At 41.5% G+C, this 22,819-nt stretch overlaps 1 protein-coding gene across 3 annotated transcripts in view; it reads right to left on the bottom strand.

The window, feature by feature from the left end:
- Positions 1–7,191: 7,191 nt before the first annotated feature.
- ARL15 (ADP ribosylation factor like GTPase 15) overlaps positions 7,192–22,819 on the bottom strand; it is a 395,820-nt gene continuing 380,192 nt past the window's right edge. For all 3 annotated transcript variants that reach the window (XM_032337414.1, XM_032337417.1, XM_032337415.1), the window contains one exon: positions 7,192–10,099. In XM_032337414.1, coding sequence (XP_032193305.1) covers positions 9,947–10,099 — 153 coding nt within the window. In that variant the 3' untranslated portion in view covers positions 7,192–9,946. The remainder of the gene's footprint in view (positions 10,100–22,819) is intronic.

Genomic DNA, 22,819 nt, shown 5'->3' with positions numbered 1-22,819 from the left:
GTTAGTATTTATTTTATGGAAATCATCAAGAAATGTGCACAAATATTCTTCTACAAAGACTTTTAAAACAGAAATCCAAATAAACAACAGGGAACAAGTTAGATCAGCCCTGGGCAGCCATTAACAATCAAGTTTTAGGAAGAAATCCAACAACATAGAAAAATGCTAATATATTAGTAATATAAACGCATGTTCTAAAACAGTGTGCATGGGGCACCTGGGTGGCTCAGTTGGTTCAGCGTCTGCCTTAAGCTCAGGTCATGATCCCAGGATCCTTGGATGGAGCCCCACATGGGGAAATCCCTGCTCAGCGGGGAGTCTGCTTCTCCCTTTTTCTCTGCCCTTTAGCCTGCTCCCGCATGCTCATTCTCTCTTGCTTTCTCTCTCAAATAAATAAATAAAATCTTAAAAAAAAAAAAATTGTGCACAGCATGATGCCATTTCTGTAAAATTATATATGAAAAGACATTAAAAGGACAGACATCAGTTAATGTGATTCTTTTTAGGATACAGTTATTTTCTGTTTTCTCCTTTATATAATCTTTACAATTTCTGCAATGAATGTGAATCACTTTTATGATCTTTGGTGACAAAGCTCATCTTTATGCCCTCCCAGCCCTATGAAAAAGATGTTAGGCTTGAAACCCATGTCCCCAACTTGAAGTTGTTAGCCAATCAGCAATATTCAGGAAATATCCTGTATTAAGGGCTATAAAGATTTAAAAAGGCAACAGAGGTCATAAGTGCTGCCTTTCTGTGATTTATAAACTAATGATGATATGGAAAGTACTAGAAAGAATGATCGACTTTAGAAATAAACATAAAATTAGTTAAATAGCAAATATTTAGTCTTGAGCACTTTATCAGTTTATATTTTTAATTGGTTTTTCACTTTCTCTGAGATATATATATGGCCTGATGCCTTGCACCTAATACATATTCAATGTTGAATGAATACATAAATGGATGGATGGTTGAATGACAAAAGACAGACACTATGGAGGTCACAGGAACTGTGTTATCAGATCTAGAAAAGCTCCATGACCAGGTGAGAACAGGCTTCCCAGACTGATGTCCTAGTCATTATGTAACTTCATTGGTCATAAAACCTCACCATTTGTGCCCTTCGACCTGCCTACCTCTGGTAGAGCTTTCTACCTAAGAAATGCAAAAGGAGAGTTGCTTCAAACATTACTGGAATCATCGTTGTCACCCTTAATTGTATGTTTCCTGTGTGCTGAGTGTGAGAAGCAGTTTACATGCATGATTTTTTTCAAACCCTCTTGGTAAATTTTTGAAGTGGATGTATTGTCTCCACCGTGGACAGGAAACTAAAACACAATTAAATGATTTGTCCAGCGTGACGTGACTAGTAAAGCATGGAGCCAAACTCTAAACCAGTTCTGGTTTGCCTCTGAAACTGTGGGACCAGCCAAGGTGCGACACACTTTCTCCTTAGAATTAGGTCACCAGTTTTTAGTGGTGATGAATATGCCAGACTGATACTGCTTTTCTCTTATTTCTTCTTCTTGGTATTGTCTTGAATTTTAGTTCTTCCAGTGAGTGTAGAGTGCTTGTCTCATAGTAGCGCCTCACCAGTTACGTGCACCTGTTAAAAAGTTATTTAAATTGAAGTTATTGGCCACTTGGAGATGATCTTCCTTGGTGCAGTGCCTGTTCAAGGTTCTTGCTAATTCTTCCATTCAGTTGATTGCTTTTCTCTTTTTACAGATTCGAGCAACTCTAAATCTATTCTGGCAACGGACTTGGTTTTTCTTGCAGTTATCTCCTATTCCATGGCTTTCCACCAAGTTCCCCTCACTTTTACTTCATTCTCTCTTTCAAAACCTTCTTCCTGGGGGGAAAATGTCAGTTATACATACAGAGGCAGACCACAAGATATTGTGAACCTACACGTCACCATCATTGGCCTTGGCAGTTGTCACCTGTGGCCAATCTCGTTTCAATAACATCCCCAAGTACTTATCCCCAAGTTCCTTTCTCTACCTCATTAATTTGAACTAAATCTCAAGCATCATAATATTTCATCCATAAATACCTCTGTGTCAGCAACAGGTAAGGGCTCCTTTAAAAAATACACAACGACAATTCTACAGTCACACCTAGGATAAAGTTGCCTGGCTAGCAATGACTACTTAATTCATAAAACATTCATTAAGTGCTTAGATTTCTTCAGTTATCTCAAATTTTTTTTCTTTTCATTGGTAGTTTGAATCAGAATACAAATAAGGTCCACACTTTGCATTTGTTTGATAGAGCTTTTAAGACTTTTTTGCTAAGTGGGCTCTATGCCCATCTCTGGGCTTGCTCTCACAACCCTAAGATCAAGTCACATGCTCCACTGACCGAACCAGCCCAGGAGTTCTGTAGAGCTCTTTAAGACTTTACAATGTATAGGCTTCCTTGCTCTATTTCTTCTTTCCTTCCTGCCATCTAAGAAACCAGCTCTAGGGGCTCCTGAGTGCTGCAGTTAAGTGTCTGACTCTTGGTTGTTGGCTCAGGTAGTGATCTCAGGGTCGTGAGATCAAGCCCTGCGTGGGACTCTGTGCTAGGCATGGAGTTTGCTGGAGATTCTTCTCTCTCTCTCTGTCCCTCCTGCTCGTGCTCTCTATCCAAAATGGAAAAATCTTGAAAAAAAACAAAAACCCCAACTCATTTGTCCAGTCGAGTCTCCCATAATCTGGATTTTATATTCTGCATCATCCCGTATCATTTATATACACCTCTATTCTTGTACTTCCTGCAAATCGGTACTTAGAGCCAGAGGCTTGATCAGACTCAGAGTCTTTTTTTTTTTTTTTTTTTTTTTGGCAAGAAGAATACTTCATAGGTGGTATTTCACACTTGTCAGGAAGCATTTGATGCCTGGTTGTTTCTCTCTTTGTGACATTAGCAGATGCTGATGATCATTGCTCAGATCCATTATTTCATTAGGGGCAGAACTTCAAAGTATAAACCACACAACCAGCCTCTGGTATTATGTGACTTTTCATTGGATCCTGCTATTTTACCTAAAAATTAGGAATGACTTGAAATTAACAAACTGAGCAGACGTAGCGAAGTTTACTTCAGTTTATTTTGTGATATTTTATGATCCTACTGGAGCCCAGGCCAGTAAACTGTAGAGGGCTATGTTGTGGTTCTGAGAGACACATCCATTGTGGGGTTTGGGGCTGGTGAGGAGAAGAGTACAGACTTGAGTTGTTCAGGAAATGAGAATGGCACTGGTATAAATTCTGCAGAAGTGTTCTAAAACCTAAAATGCATTAACTCCTGCTAGAAGAACAACTCCACCCAAGTACTCTCTTGGAATAGATAATGGGCTTAAGAGGGTCTAAGTTTCCAACCTTCAGTGAGGGTAAAATAAAGCAGCCTCCTGCAACCCCGTTGAAACTCACAGCTCTGACTTGATTAAAAAAACAAAATCAATCAATCAATCAATCAACCCAGGGGGTTATATAGCTTACAGGTTACTGCCTCTGTCTGGGCATGTGAACTGTGGCATGCCTTTTTACATAGCAGCCTTCACTGTTTGGTGGAATAAATCAAGAGACAGCCACAGAATTAGAATGTTGCTCTTAGAGATTCAAAATTCAACATTTCAAATATAGATCATTTGTTGGATCCACAGACAGAAAGATGAGACCAAACTAATTCCAGAGAAGAAGGAGGTAAATCCCCGTGAATCCAGAGAAGATGGAAAGAACAGCAGGTGACTGACAGAGTTTGATTTTGCACTTTGGAAGCACTTTTGTGTGCTAGACACATGCTTCATTGTTGCCACAGTTAAAAAAAAAAAAAGAAAAGAAAAACAAAACCCAAAAAACCCCAAAACACGACCAAATAAAAGGTGCTATCTCCAGAGAGTTCTATTTAGAAAGATGCTAAAAAGAGTGATTAGCCATGTCTGTCTCATTTGTTTAGATTTCTAGTTTTATTAATGGTCTCAAAAGAAACTAAACTGCACTCAAAGACAATCTGAAATTAGGAGGGCTGAAAACCAAGACTTAGGACCAAGAAAAAATATTTTAAAATCTAGAGACTCACACTGGAATTTTAACATACCCAAATCCACCCTCACCCCACACCGCAGTACAAAAATTGTCTACGATCATAGAAAGAATCCAATGTAACCAATGTTCCAGGGATTAAAGTCCTACAGAGACAGGGGCCGAGTCTGTCCTATTTACTCTGTGTCCCAAGCGTCTAACACAGTGCCTGGTACAGAATAGGTGTCCACAAAAACATGCCAAATTAATGAGGAGATGAAACCCCTTAAAACTATTGAAACCGAAAGTTCCAAATGTGATGTTAAACCTGTAAAAAGGACAACGGTTAAGTTGACTCTTGACAAGCAGTCATCTGAAAATCCTGTCAAGATTGCTTAAGAAAAGCGTTGGGTTGATACACGCCATGTCTAGAAAGTTGTAAAACAACTGGAGAAGGTCCAGAGCCGAGCCTGACTTGCTCCAGATTAGAGAGAATGACAGCCAGACTTACTGTTTGCATTCCTGTCTCTGCCTTTTGCTGAGTAGTTTCCGTTCCAACCAAATCTTCTTATTTTTAATTTACTCTGATATTTATATGTCTACTGATTTAACATTATATCGTACCAGTCTGGGCTTCAAGGTGCCCTTGACATGCATTTTTCTAACTGATCTTCACATATATTATGCACAGACCGGCCAGAAATCTTTCTTCTTGACGTGAGCCTCACAGGTGAGAATCGTGGCTTCACTTGTCTCCAGAAACAGCTTTTTCACAGACTCCATTTAGAAACAGCTCCCCTGCCCCCTCCCCACCACCTATGTCTTCTATAAGCTTGTCCAGACATGGAGTACATCATCAGGCCAGGCCTTCCAGTCATTCCATTGCTTGCAAAGCAATCATTTATAGGCATTTGGTGTTTTGTCTTGACATCTGTTTGATGCTGGAGCTCCAGCCTTTGTCTCAATGAATCACTTGTCAGAGAAGGTTGTGGCATTTTAGGCTGAATTTCACACCTACAAGGAAGGGTTGCCTGGGATGTAAGTGATCTGAGGCTTTTTTGAGACAACCATCTTGCCCACCTCCCACGAGGAAGATCCCATGAGGACACAGCGACATCAGGGAGCTGGGGAGCATGATGCTTATTAAAGGCTTATTTTCATTGTCAGTGTGTGCCCTGTCCCCATGCCCTTAAGCCAGGCTTTCCTCTCTGGGGACAAGCCTGCCAACTGACCTCCATGGTTGGAATGTCACGCCTGGAAAGACCCGTGCTGAAATATCTGGGTAGAATATTCTAAGAGCATCAGAATAAGAGGGAGTGACTTCTGAACGAGAAAAGGGAAAAAAGGAATTAATCATTCTTTGCAGTTTACAGAAGACCCTGTCCATAGCTGTTCTCAAGTCGGTGCACGGATGTGGGAATGTCTGCCTCAGCAGCGGGTGACTGGGGGTCACGCTGGGTCCTAAGCCAGGTTGATCTTAGCAAGGCACAAAATCAATGAGTCCCTTTCCTTATTCTCCAAACAGGATACCAGTGACCTCACAACACTGTACATGGTAAACGAGGTTACTTTAAACCACCAAGCCTGAACTATTTCCTTGTAAAAAGTCATCATTCATACAGAGTATCCCATGACAACTCCCATTAGATCGGAGGACCAGAGGGGAACGTGAAAGGGTGGGGCAAGCCAAGCCCCAGAATACCACAGGTGGCCTTCCTAAACCTGCATCCAGTGACTAGAGCACGCGGAGAGCAGAGATGGATGGCAATATGGGAAGACAGTGAAAATCCGATTGAAAAGTCATGCACTTTTTCCTTCACTTCATTCTGTAAGGAAAGAAGGACGCAAGGCAAGGCCTATGTTGGAGAGATTCTTCTTGGTGCCTTTAAAACTCTTTGGTTTCACAGAAAGTCACTTCATGAAGAGTCTGTCACAAACAGATGAACCCCCAGGATGAGAGGTCAGAATTTCTAGCTTCGATGAAATAGTAGGTGGAAGGCCAGTTTTTCGTTTAGGTTTTAATTTAAAGAGAATGGGGAAGGGGAGCAGAAACTGATACCCCATCTGAGGCTTCTGGGTCTCACAGGGGATCCTTTTCATGTTCCTGTATCAGTGTGAGGGGGGTGGGGTAGGGTGCCAAAACACTAGCCCATCAGTCACCTCATGCATCCAAATTGGAAAACATTTAACCCTGAGATGCAAATCATTTAATCATGCTGAGTCAGTGGTGACCACAAGTTGTGAACTCTTGGGAGTCAGGAATTCCTAACACGATGTGATAATGCATTTCACAGCACGGACTTCAGATCTCCAGAATCCAGGGTAGGGTAAAAGCAAGGCAGGGAGTGCATCTATATTCTCCTAAAGTTTCTGCATAACAAAGACAGATCCTCCTTCCCAAATTCAATGAAAATGAGGGCTCCCAAAGGGTAGTTCCCATTCCCCCCATCCCCCTCCACATACTTTTGCTTTTCTGTTTGCACCATTAGGTCAGAAGGTTAATGAAAATGCACTCAAAAATTATAAAGAAGATGAAGCCAGGCATGAATATGAGATTTCCACTTGAGTTTGAATATTCCATCTGGACGTTAGGCAAACCCACTTGCTTCAAAAGTCATACAGTTCTGTCCACGTTTGCCTGGATGGGTCTGAGATGCTGAGGAACTTGATACCTACTAACTGCCTACCTTGGAAATAAAACTAGGAATGCAGCTTGGATCCCAGCTTAGAAGGGAAGGGTTGTGAGCTTTCGGTGTGATCAAACGATGTATCAGGATAATGCTGCATCTGGGACCAAACAAGAGCTGGGATTTGAATTTTGCATCTTTTTCTGTTTCTTTTTCTTCTTCCATCCATCTATCCCTTTAGTTTTTTTTTTCTCACTTTTTCTCTTTTACAGAATACTCTCCTTCTTTAGAGTCGGACCTGTAAATACACAGCATTTCCTTGAGTCACTTAAATATCTTTAGTTCCTTGGCGTTGATCACCACTGAAGGAGACAGCTCATTGCACCAGTTACTCTCAGAACATTGCTTTTACAGCAGATATTAAAAGATGCTGCTTTGACTGAAAGGTGACACTTTACATTAACATCTCGACTCTGCTCACTCATTCTGAAGGAACAGCTCCAGTGAAAGTAAATCGCTGGTGAAGACAAACCAACTGGAAAAGATACCAGCTCTTTTTTTTTTTTTGGTCTTTTAAGTTTTCACAATGGCCTTAAAGGAAATGTGAATTAATCATTTGTTTTGACCCAAGAGCAGCAGAACTTATTTTGAAGACTTAAACAGGCAACACAAATGTAACAGAAATCTGGGACTCCCAAATGCTAAAAAGCTTGAAAGGAGTAAGTCCAAAAACATCAATTCTACTCAGCGTTTATTTTCATTTGAAGATAGGGGAAATCATATATAAATCACGGACAATACAAGTTCTTCTTGTCTGGCAATTGTCCACATAAATCTGTTACCCTTTAAGTATAGATACAGATTTTTTTTTTTAATAGAAAGACAGGGCAAGATGGCAGTTAATTAGCAACCAATAACTATAAACTACAGTAGGTACAAAGTTTTGTCATATAAATTAATTGCCATTACAAAAAGGCAACTGCTTTAGCTAAGAAGATACAAAAATGGGTAACTTCCATAAATATAACAAGAAACTAAGTGGAGAAATACATAACAGACTGTTTTTCCTACATAATATTTGAATATGCAAACTAAGACACCTGTGGCACTTTACATGGAAGTAGGAAGAGCGGTACACACACACCACCCACCCGCCACCCACCCACACTGGCCCATCCAAGCCCCCTCCCCGCCCCCCCCAAGTGGATTTCCAAAACTAGGGTTACAAGGACAGGATGCCGCTCGCTCAGAAGCAGCAAGACTGTGAGCTCCGAACTGCCAGACAAAGAAGGAGCCTTATTGACAGTTGTAAAGCATTAGGCGTCAGACAGAAACTTGTCAAAAACAGCTGTTGTTGGGTACTGATTGATAATGTTTTCATTCTGACGGCTGAGACACTGCAGACAGTCGTGGGTCTGAGAAGAAGCCCATCACTGGCGCACACATGAACACACACACACACAGACAACGGGAAGTCATTTAACAGATGGCCTAGGAGCACTCAGCCACAGTATCTTAAAAAGACAACATTCTCCATTTAATGAACTTGCAGAGAAAGCAATGCCTAAGAATCATTTATTTTTCACAGAAGATGAGCACAACAAAACAAAAATGCAAGCAGGGACTGTGTAATTGGTCATCGGAATAAAAGTTTTGTGCTGCTCACGGATTACGCAGTGAAAAATATTCAAGGACACTGGGGACAAGATTGAATACGAATCTTTTTGGATCCATTCCATCGGGGGCGGGGGAAGCTTAAAGAAGTGGTCGATGTTTCAAAGGTAATGATTTCATTAAAATCCACCTACAAGATGAAACCACAAAAGCTATAGCTGAATGATGTATATCTTCTGGAGAATTACAAGGTATTACATCACCGTGTAATACAGTGCGAGTCTGTGGTATCTGAGAACCAGTCTGTGCTACCTAAAAATTACAAACATGTTTTTATTGCTCAGGTGAAAGGAGCAGTTTTCTAACATTTGGCCATTTTGTGTTTGAAGCGGTCAAAAATCTACAAAATGTGCCAAAGAGGATTACATCCATAAACTTCAATATCTATAGATTATTCTTGATTTAAAAAAGGTCAAAGGTGCCAAACCTTAGTAAAACTGCACATTTATCTCTACATAATTTTATCATTTAAATCAAATGGAAAAAAAAAAAAAGAGTTCCAAAGACTGAATCTAGGCCCTAAAATGATTTGCTGCAGCCCCAGCACATTTTTTTTTTAAGGGCACACTGAAACCCCTGAAAATAGAGGTTTATAATAGGAATACTGACAGACCTTTAATTACTCATCGGAGACAATCAGCGACTCCGTTAAACTCCATTAGCACTTAATGAATGAATATCCAGATGATTCTGTCTTTGTTTTCTTTGTCAAATCCATGCCAGCTTAAACCCTAGCCAGTATAAACTATACTTCATTTGGCTCTTTTTAAAATTTTTATCTATTATTTAAAAAATTATCTTCTCTCTTTCAATCAGACACTTTTAAGATTTTTAGAGAAAGATACCTCTGTCATGTTGCAGCTTGACTTTATGCAGGGGACTCTTTCCATTAAAAAAATATTGGAGGACTCGATGAAATAGTCATCAGTGAGGCACACCCGCATTGTGCCTACATTCTCGCTCGTCTCAAAAACGGAAAGTTTCTGCTCTTAAGACAGGGGAGTGAGACTTCAGATGGAATCAAGGAAATTCTGGATCTTGTCTTTAAAGTTCTTCCACGTTTTTTATCTTGGTAGGATATTCCTCTCTGATAAGGTGATTTATTGAAGTTTTTGGTGCTCATTTTTCTCTCATAATCTATGAGGCCCACATACAAAAAAACTCAAGGATAAAATAAAATAAACACCCCAAGAGATCTTGAAAACAATAGACATAAAATGAGGAGCCCCAGTCGTATAACATTCCACCCCCAAACCCAGGGAAAAGGAGTCAAGGTTCTGAGTCTCCCTGAGTCCTTCGTAAGGGATTTGATTTCTGTGAGCCACGAATTCCATCCATTTTAACACAGAGTACAGAAGAGCTGCTTAGAACAACAGAAGGAAGAGACATGCGGCGAAGATAATTAGTGGTAAACAGAGAATAAATTCTCTCTCAGTAGTGTGTACTTGACGTTAATGCCGATGATGATTCACCTGATTTACAGAATATTCACTTTAATAGAGAGATGAGAGTCGGAGATAACTAGAGGAAAAGAGACACTGAAGCCACGAAAGTCTTGATACCAAAATAAAATTAAAATGAGAAACTAACACGATAGGTTCAAGGCCTTTGGGAACCCGTGTTCTTTGCCAGATTTCACATTCTTACAGCTTCATGGTCTTTCTCTTCTAACAAATTTATCAGTTGAGAGAAGCTGTCTTTCAGTGCCTCCATGTCGTCCAGTGAGCAGGGTTGCAGAATCCAGCGTTTCCCACGTGCAAGGGGTTCAAGTTCAAAATATTTTTTGACCTTAAGTGGGGGAGAAGATAAATATGTTATTAGTTATATCAGGACCTCTCTAATTCCAGAAGTTTGTGAGTGACAAAATAGGGGGGATTTCAAGGAGAACGCTTATAAACTGTGATGCCTAGGACTTTCTAGAATTCCATCCACTGCTGCTGTTATAATGTGGGTCCTACGTTGTGACCCAGGACTGTTTTCTTTAGGGGTGAGTGACCTGCTTACAAACCCACACACTTATCTGCATGGGAGGTGATGGAGTCTAAGAAAGAATTACGTGCACCAGGGGCACCTGGGTGGCTCAGTGGGTTACGCCATTGCCTTCAGCTCAGGTCATGATCCCAGGGTCCTGGGATGGAGCCCCACATGGGGCTCTCTGCTCAGCGGGGGCCCTGCTTCCCTTTCTCTCTCTCTCTGCCTGCCTCTCTGTCTACTTGTGATCTCTGTCTGTCAAATAAACAAATAAAATCTTTAAAAAAAAAAAAAAAAAGAATTACATGCACCAGCACACAGGGCAGAGTACACTGCAGGCACCAGGAAGATTCAATTCCATCAAAACCACCAGCAGAGCAGCTTTTGCTACACCCCCTTGCTAACTTACTTAATTGGTGGCAAACTACAGTACGTACTGGATCAATTACTCAGAATTATTTTGACTACCAAGTGCATATTTTGACTACCAAATGCATATACGACAAAAACTGGTAGTTTAAATAATCTTTTTTCTCTCTCCCCCTTAAACTTCAGGTATCCATTTTTGAGACCTGGGAAAGCACTTTTTAGGAAAGAGGCTAGAAACTGAGTATGCGTGTGTATATGCATATTTAAACTGTTATACAGATACATATATATACAAAGCATCCTGTTTTTTTCTCCTAGTCCTGAATTTTCAGGGAGGCAAAAATCATGACCTTTTAACTGGTATGTGAGTGGAGAATTTGCTATCTTAAGAACCTGTTTGGTAAATATTCAGTCACAAGTCATTCTTAGCACAGAGGCTAATAGGTTACTGACTAATAGTGTCCAAGATTACCAACTCAAGACCGAGAGGAAACATCAAATTGTGACATCTTCTGGAAGTACTGATGACCTCTCAAAGGGTATGATAAAACACAAAGCTTGCAAAGCTGTGGTCCTGCCCACACTCCGTCACATAAGAACTGAACACCGTATGTACAGCCTAGTGAGGTTTTATTAACATAAAATACAGTGAGTAGCAACACCAGAAGAACCACTGTTTGAAGACATTCTTGGTCAACAGATTTCATTAAATCCCATGTGCCAGGGCAAATTCCAAGGTCTTACCTTAGTCAATACTCGAGACCTAGAAAAAAAAAGGGTCTCAACCACATGCCATTCCCAATGTGGTTTCATTTTGCCTCTATCACGGCAAGGACCAGAGTACAGCAGAGGTACATCATCCAAAAGTGGCATTAAAATATGTGTACATTATTTTCATGTTAGCAAGAAGATAGACATAAGAAATACTAAGGCTTTATGCTAGTGTAGGAACCACAATTACGCTAACATTCTAGAGTTCAAGTGTGTCTCCAAAGTCCTTCTGTAAATGTCTGCAAATTAGCAATAAATACTACTACTTTAAAAAAAAAAAAAGCCTGTGAAAATGGAAGGACTCTCATCAGCTGATTCTGGAAAGTAATGAAAATCTCCTTTCCGATCAGAAAGCGGGTATACAACTTCAGAACAGTGTTTGCCCAAGGTATTTTATAAATCACGTTGTTAAGAGAATTCTCCCTTATGGAAAATGTAAACTCCCTTCTTTTAGTTTCTTTTCTTTAGAGCACTGAAAGCAACCCACTTCCAAGAGAAACTGAAATCTGCTTGTGCAACAACCGGCACTAGACGGGCTCTGTCCCACCAAGGGAAGCCAGCAGCCAGCAGGGGGAGAGCAGAGCTGGCAGGGGGGACAGGTGGGGACCGTGTTTAAGGCCACAGCTTGGCGGAGGAGCTGGCTGCTCTGGAGAGTATAAAATCAGAGATGTCAGGCTCCTTGCTTCTCCCACAAAGTGGGGCTTCAGAATGCACAAACAGAATCTGGTATTTGATCAATAATGCCTCCCACCAAGAGGGGATGGCACGGAACGTCCAAAATCTGGTACATGAAGGAAGTTTTACCCTTGCCCCGTTTCATAACCTCACATCATTTTAAGTCTTGCCGATAACAGAAGAGGACTGGTGGCAAGAAATTCAGGAATATTAGGATAAAGAGAAAGACTAACGTGCACAGTAAGTGCACGTTACCAACAATACCTTCAAACGGTTGGCTTAAAAATTCACAGAATTGATCCTGGTGGCATACTGACAGCTAATTTGAAAACGAAGTTAGATTTAAGCAATCACAGAATAGAACTTGTGATATTTTACAATATGGACCAGACACAGAAAGTCAGGTTTTAAGTACCCATTAGGTTGGTCTCTAGGCAACTGAAAATACAGACTATCGCGTGGGCACACTTGGAAGATAATAAAGATGTCTGAAGGTAGTTTCTGAAGTTGTTCCTGCTGAATATGAAACCTGAGGAGGAAATGGAAGGTTCCATTACAGGGTGGTCACCAGATAAAGGAGCCTAATGGTGTTAAGCTGACAACTATGGCTGCGTAACCCGAGATTTTCCGATCTGTAACCTAAGCAGGTATCTCCCTCACCCTGCTATACTCCCCCAACTGGTATCCAAATGATTCCACACCATCCTTCGTTTATAACATCAACCGTAAAACTAGTCTGGCGTTTCAGTGAGTTTCAAGCACAGTGAGTGACCGGTTGTTGCCAGAACACAGCTTTTCATTACCCAGAGTTTCATGTTTCTAAAAACAAAGCAGGTAATACAAGAGAGGGGACGATGGAGACCTCATGCTCTGACCTGAACTTCTCCCATTGGGTTAACATTTTCATTTGGTTTTCTTTAATATATTTTTATTTACTTATTCGAGAGAGACAGCCTGAGTGTGAGAACACACGAGAAAGTGTGGGGTCAAGGGAGGAGAGAGTGAAATCTCAGGTAGACTCTGCACCTAGTGTGGAGCCCCACGTGGGGCTCGATCCCACGACCCTGAGACCAGACCTGAGACAAAACCAAGAGTCAGATGCCTAACCGACTGTGCCACCCAGGCGTTCCATCGTTTAGTTTTCTGTCAACTTGAACTTCAAATTTCACCTCCTCTGTATTATTAAGATACAAATTACAGTCACATTTGACTTGTTCACTTTATCTTTTTTTTTGTGTGTCCTTTCATAATGCTGCTGTATAATATTAAAGAACAAGGCGTTTAAGTTTGACCAACATAAATCCCATGTTTTGAATACTTAATCAGCCACTTAAATACTACGCCTCAATGGAAGCTGCAGGGACGAGGAGGAGGGGACTGCTTCTCACTGGCTTCGGGAGGCGGCACTTGGGGCAGTGACGTCAGAATCCAGCTGCCTGGCAACCTGTAGTCAGCTGGCTATTTTTGGGTTAGCCGCAGAGAGTGGGCATTTGTTAGTGGCCATGTGTCCACCCTAGAGATGGGAAAACAAAGCTGTCGTAAGCAGCCAACTTATTTTAGCTATGCTGTCAGAGCCCTCCTCATTCACGCCACTGTGGGGTGACGCACATGACTGCATTCTGTTGATTCCCACCACGCACTTACTGTAGAGTCCTAACAGACAACTCGGCACCATCGCTTTGCTGCTCACGTTTGTAACAGCTGCGAAATCGGGTAGGAGATGTCCTCTATGTTTCTTTGAGAAGAGGAATAATAACCCTTTCCAACTTGCAGGACCTCTAACAAGGATATGTAATAATACCAACTTCCCTATCTTGCCCTCACTTCACGAGCAAAAATTTCTTTTTAATTCTTGCAAACCCGCTGTGACTACATTTCTGGAAGTCATGTAAATAGTTTCTGAACTGCAATAATAGGTCTTCCGTTTTAAAAGCCTGCAAATCTCATTTTATTTATAACAATAACTGCTTGTTTCTCCTATTTTTGTTATTAGAGCATGTAAGGACTGTGTGCCCAGAGTTGGCCTCATTTTCCTTTAAACACTCTGGGGAGCAGGAGGAGAAAACAGTCCAAAAGGGATGACTTAGTGTTTTTATGTGACATCGAATTAAGTTCTAAGCTCAGATACTTATAAACAGTGCTTTGACCCACATGAATGTGTTGTAAGACACTGAAAAGGGGGTTAGTTCTTTACTCCATGGGACTGTGCTGTGCATCTTTCAGGAGGTCACCCCTAGTCCTAGTGAACTCAATGCCATTACCCTGTACCAGTCACAGCAGTAACTAAAAATCCCTCCCCCGTCTCATGTGCAGAATGCCACCTGGGGTGGTACTGTAGGTATTTCTCCCCCTGTCTGGGGCAATTTAGCTTGCTTTCTCAGTGGAGATAGAAGCTGGATATCTTTTCTGCACGTTACTTCTCTAGATCCCCACCTACCCACGACACACCTATTCCCTCTGAGGAAAAAAACTAGCCAGTTATAATGGACCTTTCTTAACTTGAGGGTGGTTGTGGTGCATTGACATAGGGTGAAGATTAGTACGAGAAGCTTTGAACACGTGGGTCCTGAAAGTTCGCTCCCTGTAACTTCATTCATTCGACCACCACTTTCTGAACAAGACTGGCGAGTGTGTGAAGGCGGTGTAAGTGTGCCCTGTGCCAGCGCTCCACCGGCTAATGTGTGGGATTCCAATGCTGAGAGCGGAACGCTAGAAAACAAAAAACAGAGACAACAGCCGGAAGAGGAGGCTGTCCTCATCATCTGTATTAAAAGATTACAAGCCCCATTGCCCCTGGCTTTTCAGTGACCATAAAAGACGGTTTAATACCGCACAGTTTACTAAAGGCTTTTTCACTCATTTATGGGACCCTGATTATACAACTGGAAGAAAAGCAATGGATTCAAATCGAGAGAGGGAGGAATATTAAAATAATTCAAGTCAAAGTGAAAAAGAAATATCTTGGTAGAAGATTGCCCAGAGAAACTTTCGAAATAAAGGCACATTCCTTCTTCATCTCTGGCACAGGAATCAGGCTGACAATGTCAGCTCCTTCAAGGCAACAGTGATCAGTCAGCAGGTAAGACAAGACAACAGGGATTCTGGGTGAGGAACACAAGCAAAACACAGAAAGTCAGCTGCGGCTGGGGGTCTGGTAGGCAGAGCTCAGGTCAGATGCGCGATGCATCTTGTAAGAACCCACGACTCAGTAACCACCTTGAGCCAGTTATGGGTTTCTTGTCATTTTAAGTCCACAGCGTGTCCATGGCATGCCTGTATTTTTCCAACAACTAGATGAATAATGTTTTCTGACATAGGTTCATATGGGTCTTGAACTCTTTGGTAGAACTATGGTCTACATGATACATGTACTCCAGGGCTCCAATTAATAGGCTGTTCAGAGAGCCTCAGCGATGAGTGAAACTTGTAGGATATTGACCGTGACTGTCCGAAAGGGAGCAGAACTTGCCTCATCCTCACCTACTCCTTACTTTCATCATTAGAGGAAATGCTCCGTTGTAGTCCCATATCACAGTGGCGGAAACATTCGTACTGAAATGCTGGTCGTGAGCCTTCTCTTTCCGCCCCCAGGCAAGGACATCAAATTCTAGGAGCCACAAAACTGGTCAGGGTCTGAATTATTTATGCCATGGAAATCTGCAAGTGCTACAAACCAAGACTTTCTTCTTTCTAGAGAGTCGGGTGCCAAGCACTCACCGGCACGCACAGTATGTACATCTCGCCTGGGAGTATGCCAAGGGGCCGTCCAGCCTTGTGGTCTTAACTGTAGAAGCTCATGGAGCAGGCTTCGCTTGGTAACCTTCACCAAAGTCAGAAAGAACTTTGCCCACACCGTGGCTCCAGGATGGGGTCTGGAGATAAAGTGGCAGGGCATCATTAAGATTCTTCAGAGTGCATTCTTGGCAGCTTGTTCAAAGAAGGTTAGTCCAGAGAGAGCAGCACCAGCTGTTCCCCTTTTCATTGTGCTGCTTGCAGGATTTTGAAATCCTTAGAAAGGTACTAAAGATGTCATTAAAGGCAGAAATAAAGAATATAAGCAAAACCAACTTACCGTAGTCCCAAAGATACTACAACACAGAACAGATATTGTTTACTTTTTACTGTATTAAAAGGGACCAGAAAACAACCCCTTGATATTAACCAAGACCACAATATTACTTTGGGAGCGCAGATCTATAATGGATGATTGGTTTCAAGAATGTTAGGTGTAACATAAAAGTGTAGTTTCGGTAAGATCGCTTCTTTCTTAAGCAAAGTGCAGCCCACCTGACTTTGGGATAATTAAAAAGCTAGACGAATGCCAGCAGGTTATGACCGGTGACTGAGCCCCACCTTTATTAGAAGTCTTCCTGCCCGATCAGTAATCTCTGAAGTGTGGCAAATGTTATATATTGTGACAATAATTATATAGAAACCCCATCTTCCACTGCACAGGAGAAGTCAGTGTGTTCCAGAAGAGCTAAATAAAATGATCCCACTGCTTTGGTGGTAGGAGCTAGAATCTGAAAAGCATTCCTGTTTTTTTGCTTAATCTGCTAACCTAGAATTACAGAACAGATTACATCTATTTTCTCTTTTTGATATACCTAGAAGGTTTGTTTTATTCACCTATCCAAAAAGCCTGTGAATCGGACAACCACTGTGAGAGGCAGAAATGAGGTATGGATGCTTCCTGTCTTCAAGGAACAATGAAAGATACCCAGGACTCCTGCAGAATATCTCCTCTACTCTGGGGATTCCACCTGACCCTCCCGAGCCTGGAGTGATTCCCACAGGTAGGTCTTTGCTCCAACTTCTGCATCCAAACTAAGGTGTCTCCCTCCACAAGTAGAAAGAATCGGCTTAAAAATATTCATATTTTTAGACCCAGCTGACGTCCTCCTATCATCTCAAGGGGAAGCCTTAATGTAGAAGAAATGTTACAAGTAGAAGGGACATTAATCACAGTAGCCACTGTTGGTTACCTCCCAGCACCCAGGCAAATAAAGTTTTATTGGAACACAGCCACACTTACTCACTTGTCTATGGCTACTTTCATGCTTCAATCAATGAGACAAAATCTAGAATTACTGTTTAGACCTTTAAAAACAAACAAACAAACAAACAAACAAACAAAATTGCCAATCCCCGGCTAACGCTGTTTGCAGCTTCCCACTTTGTCCAGCAGGGACACAAGCAGTGCCCTGGAGGTGTCTGGGGAGCTAGCCTCTCTTGCTAGACCAGCTCGTCCCCACTCATACTGTTGGGGGCCAGAGAAGTTGGCTTTTCCAACCTCTCCAGGCTCCACTTATAATTTCAGAGGCTCTGGATTGTGGTCTAGCAGGCAGAAGGGTCATAAAGCCATATTTTGACCCCTCTATGTTCAGCCTGGGTTTCTTTTATGTGGAGACTACCTAACAGCAGCGAGAACTAGCCAAGGCACAGGGTCCATGTCCTGTCTGTTTAAAGCTTATGTTGTCCTTAAGGATGGTTCTTAGTGCAGAGCAATACTAGTTATTGTTACTTTGCAGTTTTAAAAAGGAACATACAATTTACTAAATATACTGTGTCCAAAACCCAGTTTTTCCTGAAGCTATTATATTCAATTTAAAAATCTTACCATTCTGTCTATATATCTGGTAAGTTTTAACAACACATTCAGGAAGTTGGATACAGTTTAGGTCCTTTTATAAACTTAGTTTAATTAACCACTTTTAAACATTTCAAAACTCCATTTATAAATTTAACATATTCAATCTTCTTTTTTAGCATTTAGACTGTAATAATCAAAATATCCTCAAGTAGTTAAGAAGTCTTTTCTTCCCCAGCAAGAATTTGTAAGCATTTCTTCAATTAAATTTATAAATTCAATGACTCTCAAGCTCTGGTATTTTCTTCTTTCTTCTTCTTATTTTTTAAAAAAGATTTATTTATCTGAGAGGAGGAGGAGAGAGAGAGAGAGAGAGCACGAGCGAGCATGAGTGCACGTGCACAGGAGTGGGAGGGGCAGAGGGAGAGAATCTTCAATCAGCCTCCCTGCTGGGCGTGGAGTCCCACACAGGGCTTGATCTCATGACCCACGAGATGAGGACCTGAGCTGAGGCTGAGTCAGTTGCTTACTGACTGAGCCACCCGGGCGCCCCCTCCTGCATTTCTATATAGGGAATCATTTCTGAAATAATTTATACATCTTAAATTATAATTACAAAGTGGCTCTACCAGTTTGACCTAAATGTAATATATACTTGAAAGTATTAACATTGTAGATTTGTTATTTTATCATTTTTATACTATTAATGTTAGATTTTCCAGGTTTAAAAAGACTTTCCCACTAAGGAAACAACTTTTCATCCCAAACAAAAAGAGTTATCATTCCATACGTGGTTCTCACCTCACTGAACTTGAGTTGCTTTTCAAAAAGAGTTTTTAGACTGAAACAGAATTGGAGCCACAGATGTGCAGGGCAAAATTTTTGGGGTCACTCATTGTCAGGTTAGGGTCTTTATAAGAATAGTTGCCACAACAAAAAGAACCTCCTGGCCTTTAAAGGGGATTGTTTGCTCCTGGATTTAAGTTATCACTACCTATTCCATGGGTCTACTCTCAGAAGCAGACACTCCCTCCTAAGATTCTAAAGAATTTTCTTTACTGTTTGCCTGGATTTCGCATTTCTCTAGCATACACTTTAACATCTTTTCATTTGGCTCTATAGACATTACTTTTTATTTATTTGAGCTATAATTTGCAGACTGTAAAATTCCCCCTTCTAAAAATGTACACATTAGTGATATTTAGTATATTCAGGGACACCTGCAATTATCACGGCTATCGAACTTCAGGACATTTGCACCACTCCAGAAAGAAACTCCCCACCCATTAGCAGTCACACCCCATCTGCCCTTTCCTCCAGCCCTCGGCACTCACTAATTTACTTTCTGTCTCTAAGGATTTGCCTATTCTGGACATTTCATATAAATGGAATTATATAATACATAGCCTTTAGTACCTGGTTTCTCTCACTTAGCATAAAGTTCTGTGTAAGTACTTCTTTTTATGGCCGAGTGATATTCTGCTGTACGGACTTAACACAATTTGTCCACTCATGTTCATCAGTTGCTGGATGTTTGGGCTGTTTCCACTTTTCGGCTATTATGAATTCGGTTGTACAAGCCATGACTGTCTCCTTCAAACAGGCTTTATAAATAATCATTGTATAAGTTAATGAGTTAGAGGATATCAAGACTCAATGGGAATGAGGCATCTTCACAAGCCTGGGGTGAACTCTTTTCATTCAGATTTATGAGGATATCCTCGTTTCACTTGAGGAAATTCAGAGATTTGGATAATTAGCCTTAATTTTTTCATGTGTAAGAGACCTCAGTTCCTGGAAGGCATAGACGATGAAAAAAATTCTTTTGTATTCCCTGATGTACCCAATTCCAGACACAAAGAGGATACTCATTATTTTTAAACAAATGTAAAGAGCTGAAACTATAATGAAAAGGGCAACAAAGTATGTACCGTATTTCATCTCAGATTAAAATGTTAGGAAAGGAAGGAAATTGAACATTGGAGAGTAGTTGCCACTCCTTTTAATTAAGCAGGCCAAGGTTTCATGCAGGAGGTGGGATTTCATGAACAGTTTCAAAACCATAGGTCTAATTGGCTTAAACTCTATTATACATATGCCTACAGGCAGCTGCAATGGATTGTTTTGCAAACAGAAAAGTAAGCAACCCCTCATGGAAAATAGACCCACTCCAGAAATCTCAAGACCCAAAGGACACATATGTTTTGAGCTATTCCTTTAATCTGTGTCCAAACAAAGCATCTAATTCTTATCTCAGAGAATGGAAAGCATTGACATATGCAAAAAAGAGAAGCATCGGTACACTTGTCTTTGCATGCAGGTGCAGGCCTCAGACTTTTCAATAACATCTATAACATAGTCATTAATTACACAGGCAGCCAGGTTTCAACAGCCTATCATTTTCTTTTGCCCTCCTCTCTTTCCCTTCAGTAATCAATTCTATTCCACGCCTTCAAAAGGGCTTTCATTTATGGTACCAATATGTTTTGGGTGTTACACTTGATTCTGCACCTTCCACGTCTGCGGTAATACTAGGTTATGATTTACCTTTATTTCAAAAAAGCAAACGTTGTAAGCAGGAAGAGGCTTATCTATGAAAAACTTTTTCCTGGCAATAGAATATGGCTGTTTAAACAGTTCTACCTATATGTACGAGAGCCAGTCAAGTATGTACTAGACAGGAAGGAGAGTTAATGAGTGAAAGCCCCAAACACATCAGAGACAACCAATTAGCTTGTCTGAAACACAGGCTTGTAAAGCTATCAGTAACTTATAAAATGGTCTGCTACACACGAGTAAAATGTTGTTTAAATGGCTTGCTTAACTAGATGCATTCACCATGAAATTGATTCTTTTAAGGTTATCTTTTTAAACTTAATACTCATTAACTGTGCATATGGAAATGGCTGGCTGGGTGGAAGCGTGGGTAGATTATCTTGGTACTGTCAAGTTCAGGCTGAAGATATGAATTCCATACTTTTTGAGGTTAGCAGGTATTGGAGAAGAAATCCCATCAATTACCAACAGTTGTATCTGCCTCAGTCACTGAAAAAGATCAACACACTTAGATCATTCCTCCCCTGCCTTGCGAAATGCTTAGCTTGGGGTTGGTAGATGGGCTCCAAGGACCTTCCAGTGTTGAGAACACATGCTTTTGTGTTACAGAACTGCACCGGTTTTCACCACAGCCTGTGATTCTGCAAAATGGCATGACAGCAAGAAGACCCAGAGCCTGGTAGTTTTCAAATCCAACATTTGTCTCAACAGTGATTGGCTTTCATCCCCCAAAGACTTACTTTACTAAAACATTTGAGGTAACTTGATGTTAGCTAACACATGAACAACAATCATGATACTATTTCCTATTCTGAGTTATCTTTTGTTGTTGTTGTTGTTCTTTTAGAGATAGAGAGAGACCACAAGTAGGCATAGCAGCAGGCAGAAGAAGAGGGAGAAGCAGGCTCTCCGCTGAGCAGGGAGCCCGATGTGGGGCTCGATCCCAGGATTCCGGGATCATGACCTGAGCCGAAGGCAGCCACTTAACCAAATGAGCCACCCAGGTGCCCCCTATTCTGAGTTATCTTAAAACACTACTGTATATTTTGGAAAATTTTTTTTTTTTGGCTGTGTCTCATATTAGCCTTTTTCTGTTACACAAGGCTCCCTGCCACAGATACACTTTAGTAAGCTGCAACCTGATCAGATAATCAGAAGAGCGAGCTTTGATTTTGACGTGACTAACTCTTCTTGCGTGCTCATTCAATGTTGGTACCCTTCATGGAACCACTATGAGCTGGTCAACTCAAGGGAGTCTTTGACTTAACAAAATACCAGGAAAAAAATAACTTGCAACAATGTGTTAAAGCTGGTTAAAAACAAACAAAAAAAATCCGTTAAAAATAGTTTATATATTCCAGCTTATTTGGCTTTTGTAATGCACTATATGTCCCCTCTCTCAGTCTTGCAGCTGGAAGGTGTGGGGAAGGCAGCAGGGGCCGTAACAAATCAAAATATGAATATATGGAACCCAAATAAACATGTTTAATACTCGCTAGTGGTACTATGGCAGCACTCTGTCCTAACAACGACAACATTTAGATGTTGGGGCGGATTCAAATTCTTGGGCCTTGAACAGGAGACAAATATGGCAAGCCACGCGTTGCTGAGCCGCCAATGGAGGGTGCCAATGGCCCTGTCCAGATGCAGAGATATTCAAGGGATGTTCCTGTCAGCAGTTTGTCCTCTGGCTCCAGCAAGGAGCCACCACCATGGAAACACGGAGAGGAAAAGGAAAAACAGCAAGGCGTGGAGGGAAGGGGGTAGGGGGGGAAAGGCAGAAAAAACTGACAGCCACCTCAGTAACACATCTGAGCAAGGGGAACAGGTAACAAATGGCCTTCGGACAAACTGCCATGCTGTTAGTCACAGGGAGAGAATTTCTTTTCCTACTGGCAATACGGCCAGGAGCCTAATATCCTGGCAACTGAGAAATAATGAGCTTGGAAGAGGCTTGCAGGCAGTCTGAGAAAAGAAAAGCTGAGTGGTAATCCGTCCTGTGGAATTTTAGCCAAAAAACCCCACACAGGACTAGTTGAACTCAGAATAAAGCCCGTGAAAGACAAGTCTGGAGAACATTACAATCAGACATAAAGAGAACACCAGAAATGAAGGTTCCAAAAGCCACTGACTGGATTTAGCACAGCACTGTTAGCGTGGCCTTGCGTCCTAGCTGTCCAACGGGGACTAGTCCGCAGCATTAGTTCTTGGCGGAGGGCAAAGGTGACCATACCCCTCAGGGGATATTTGGCAATGTCTGGAGATATTTCCGGTTGTCAGAGTTGGGGGGCAGGGGGCACAGTGTCTGCCACAGGTATCTTGTGGGTAATGGTCAGGGATGCTGCCAAACATCCTACAAGGCACAGGATAGCTCCCCCGCGCGCCCCACCCCCAACAAAGAACCGTCTAGCCTGAAAGGTGAATAATGCTGAGGTTGAGAAACTGTTCTGAACTGATCTTTTAAGGCAAAACCAAAGAACAAAGGTCCCCATTAATGCTTCAGTTTATGGTTTATCAGCGTGAACCATCAGGCTCCCTCGCTGAAATCAGGAGATTTAGAAACCGGATTAACAAAG

Source organism: Mustela erminea, chromosome 3 (genome assembly GCF_009829155.1).
Source record: "Mustela erminea isolate mMusErm1 chromosome 3, mMusErm1.Pri, whole genome shotgun sequence".
Classification (NCBI taxonomy): domain Eukaryota; kingdom Metazoa; phylum Chordata; class Mammalia; order Carnivora; family Mustelidae; genus Mustela; species Mustela erminea.
The sequence above is the reverse complement of the archived record's forward strand: the minus strand, read 5'-3'. Positions and strand labels throughout refer to the sequence as shown.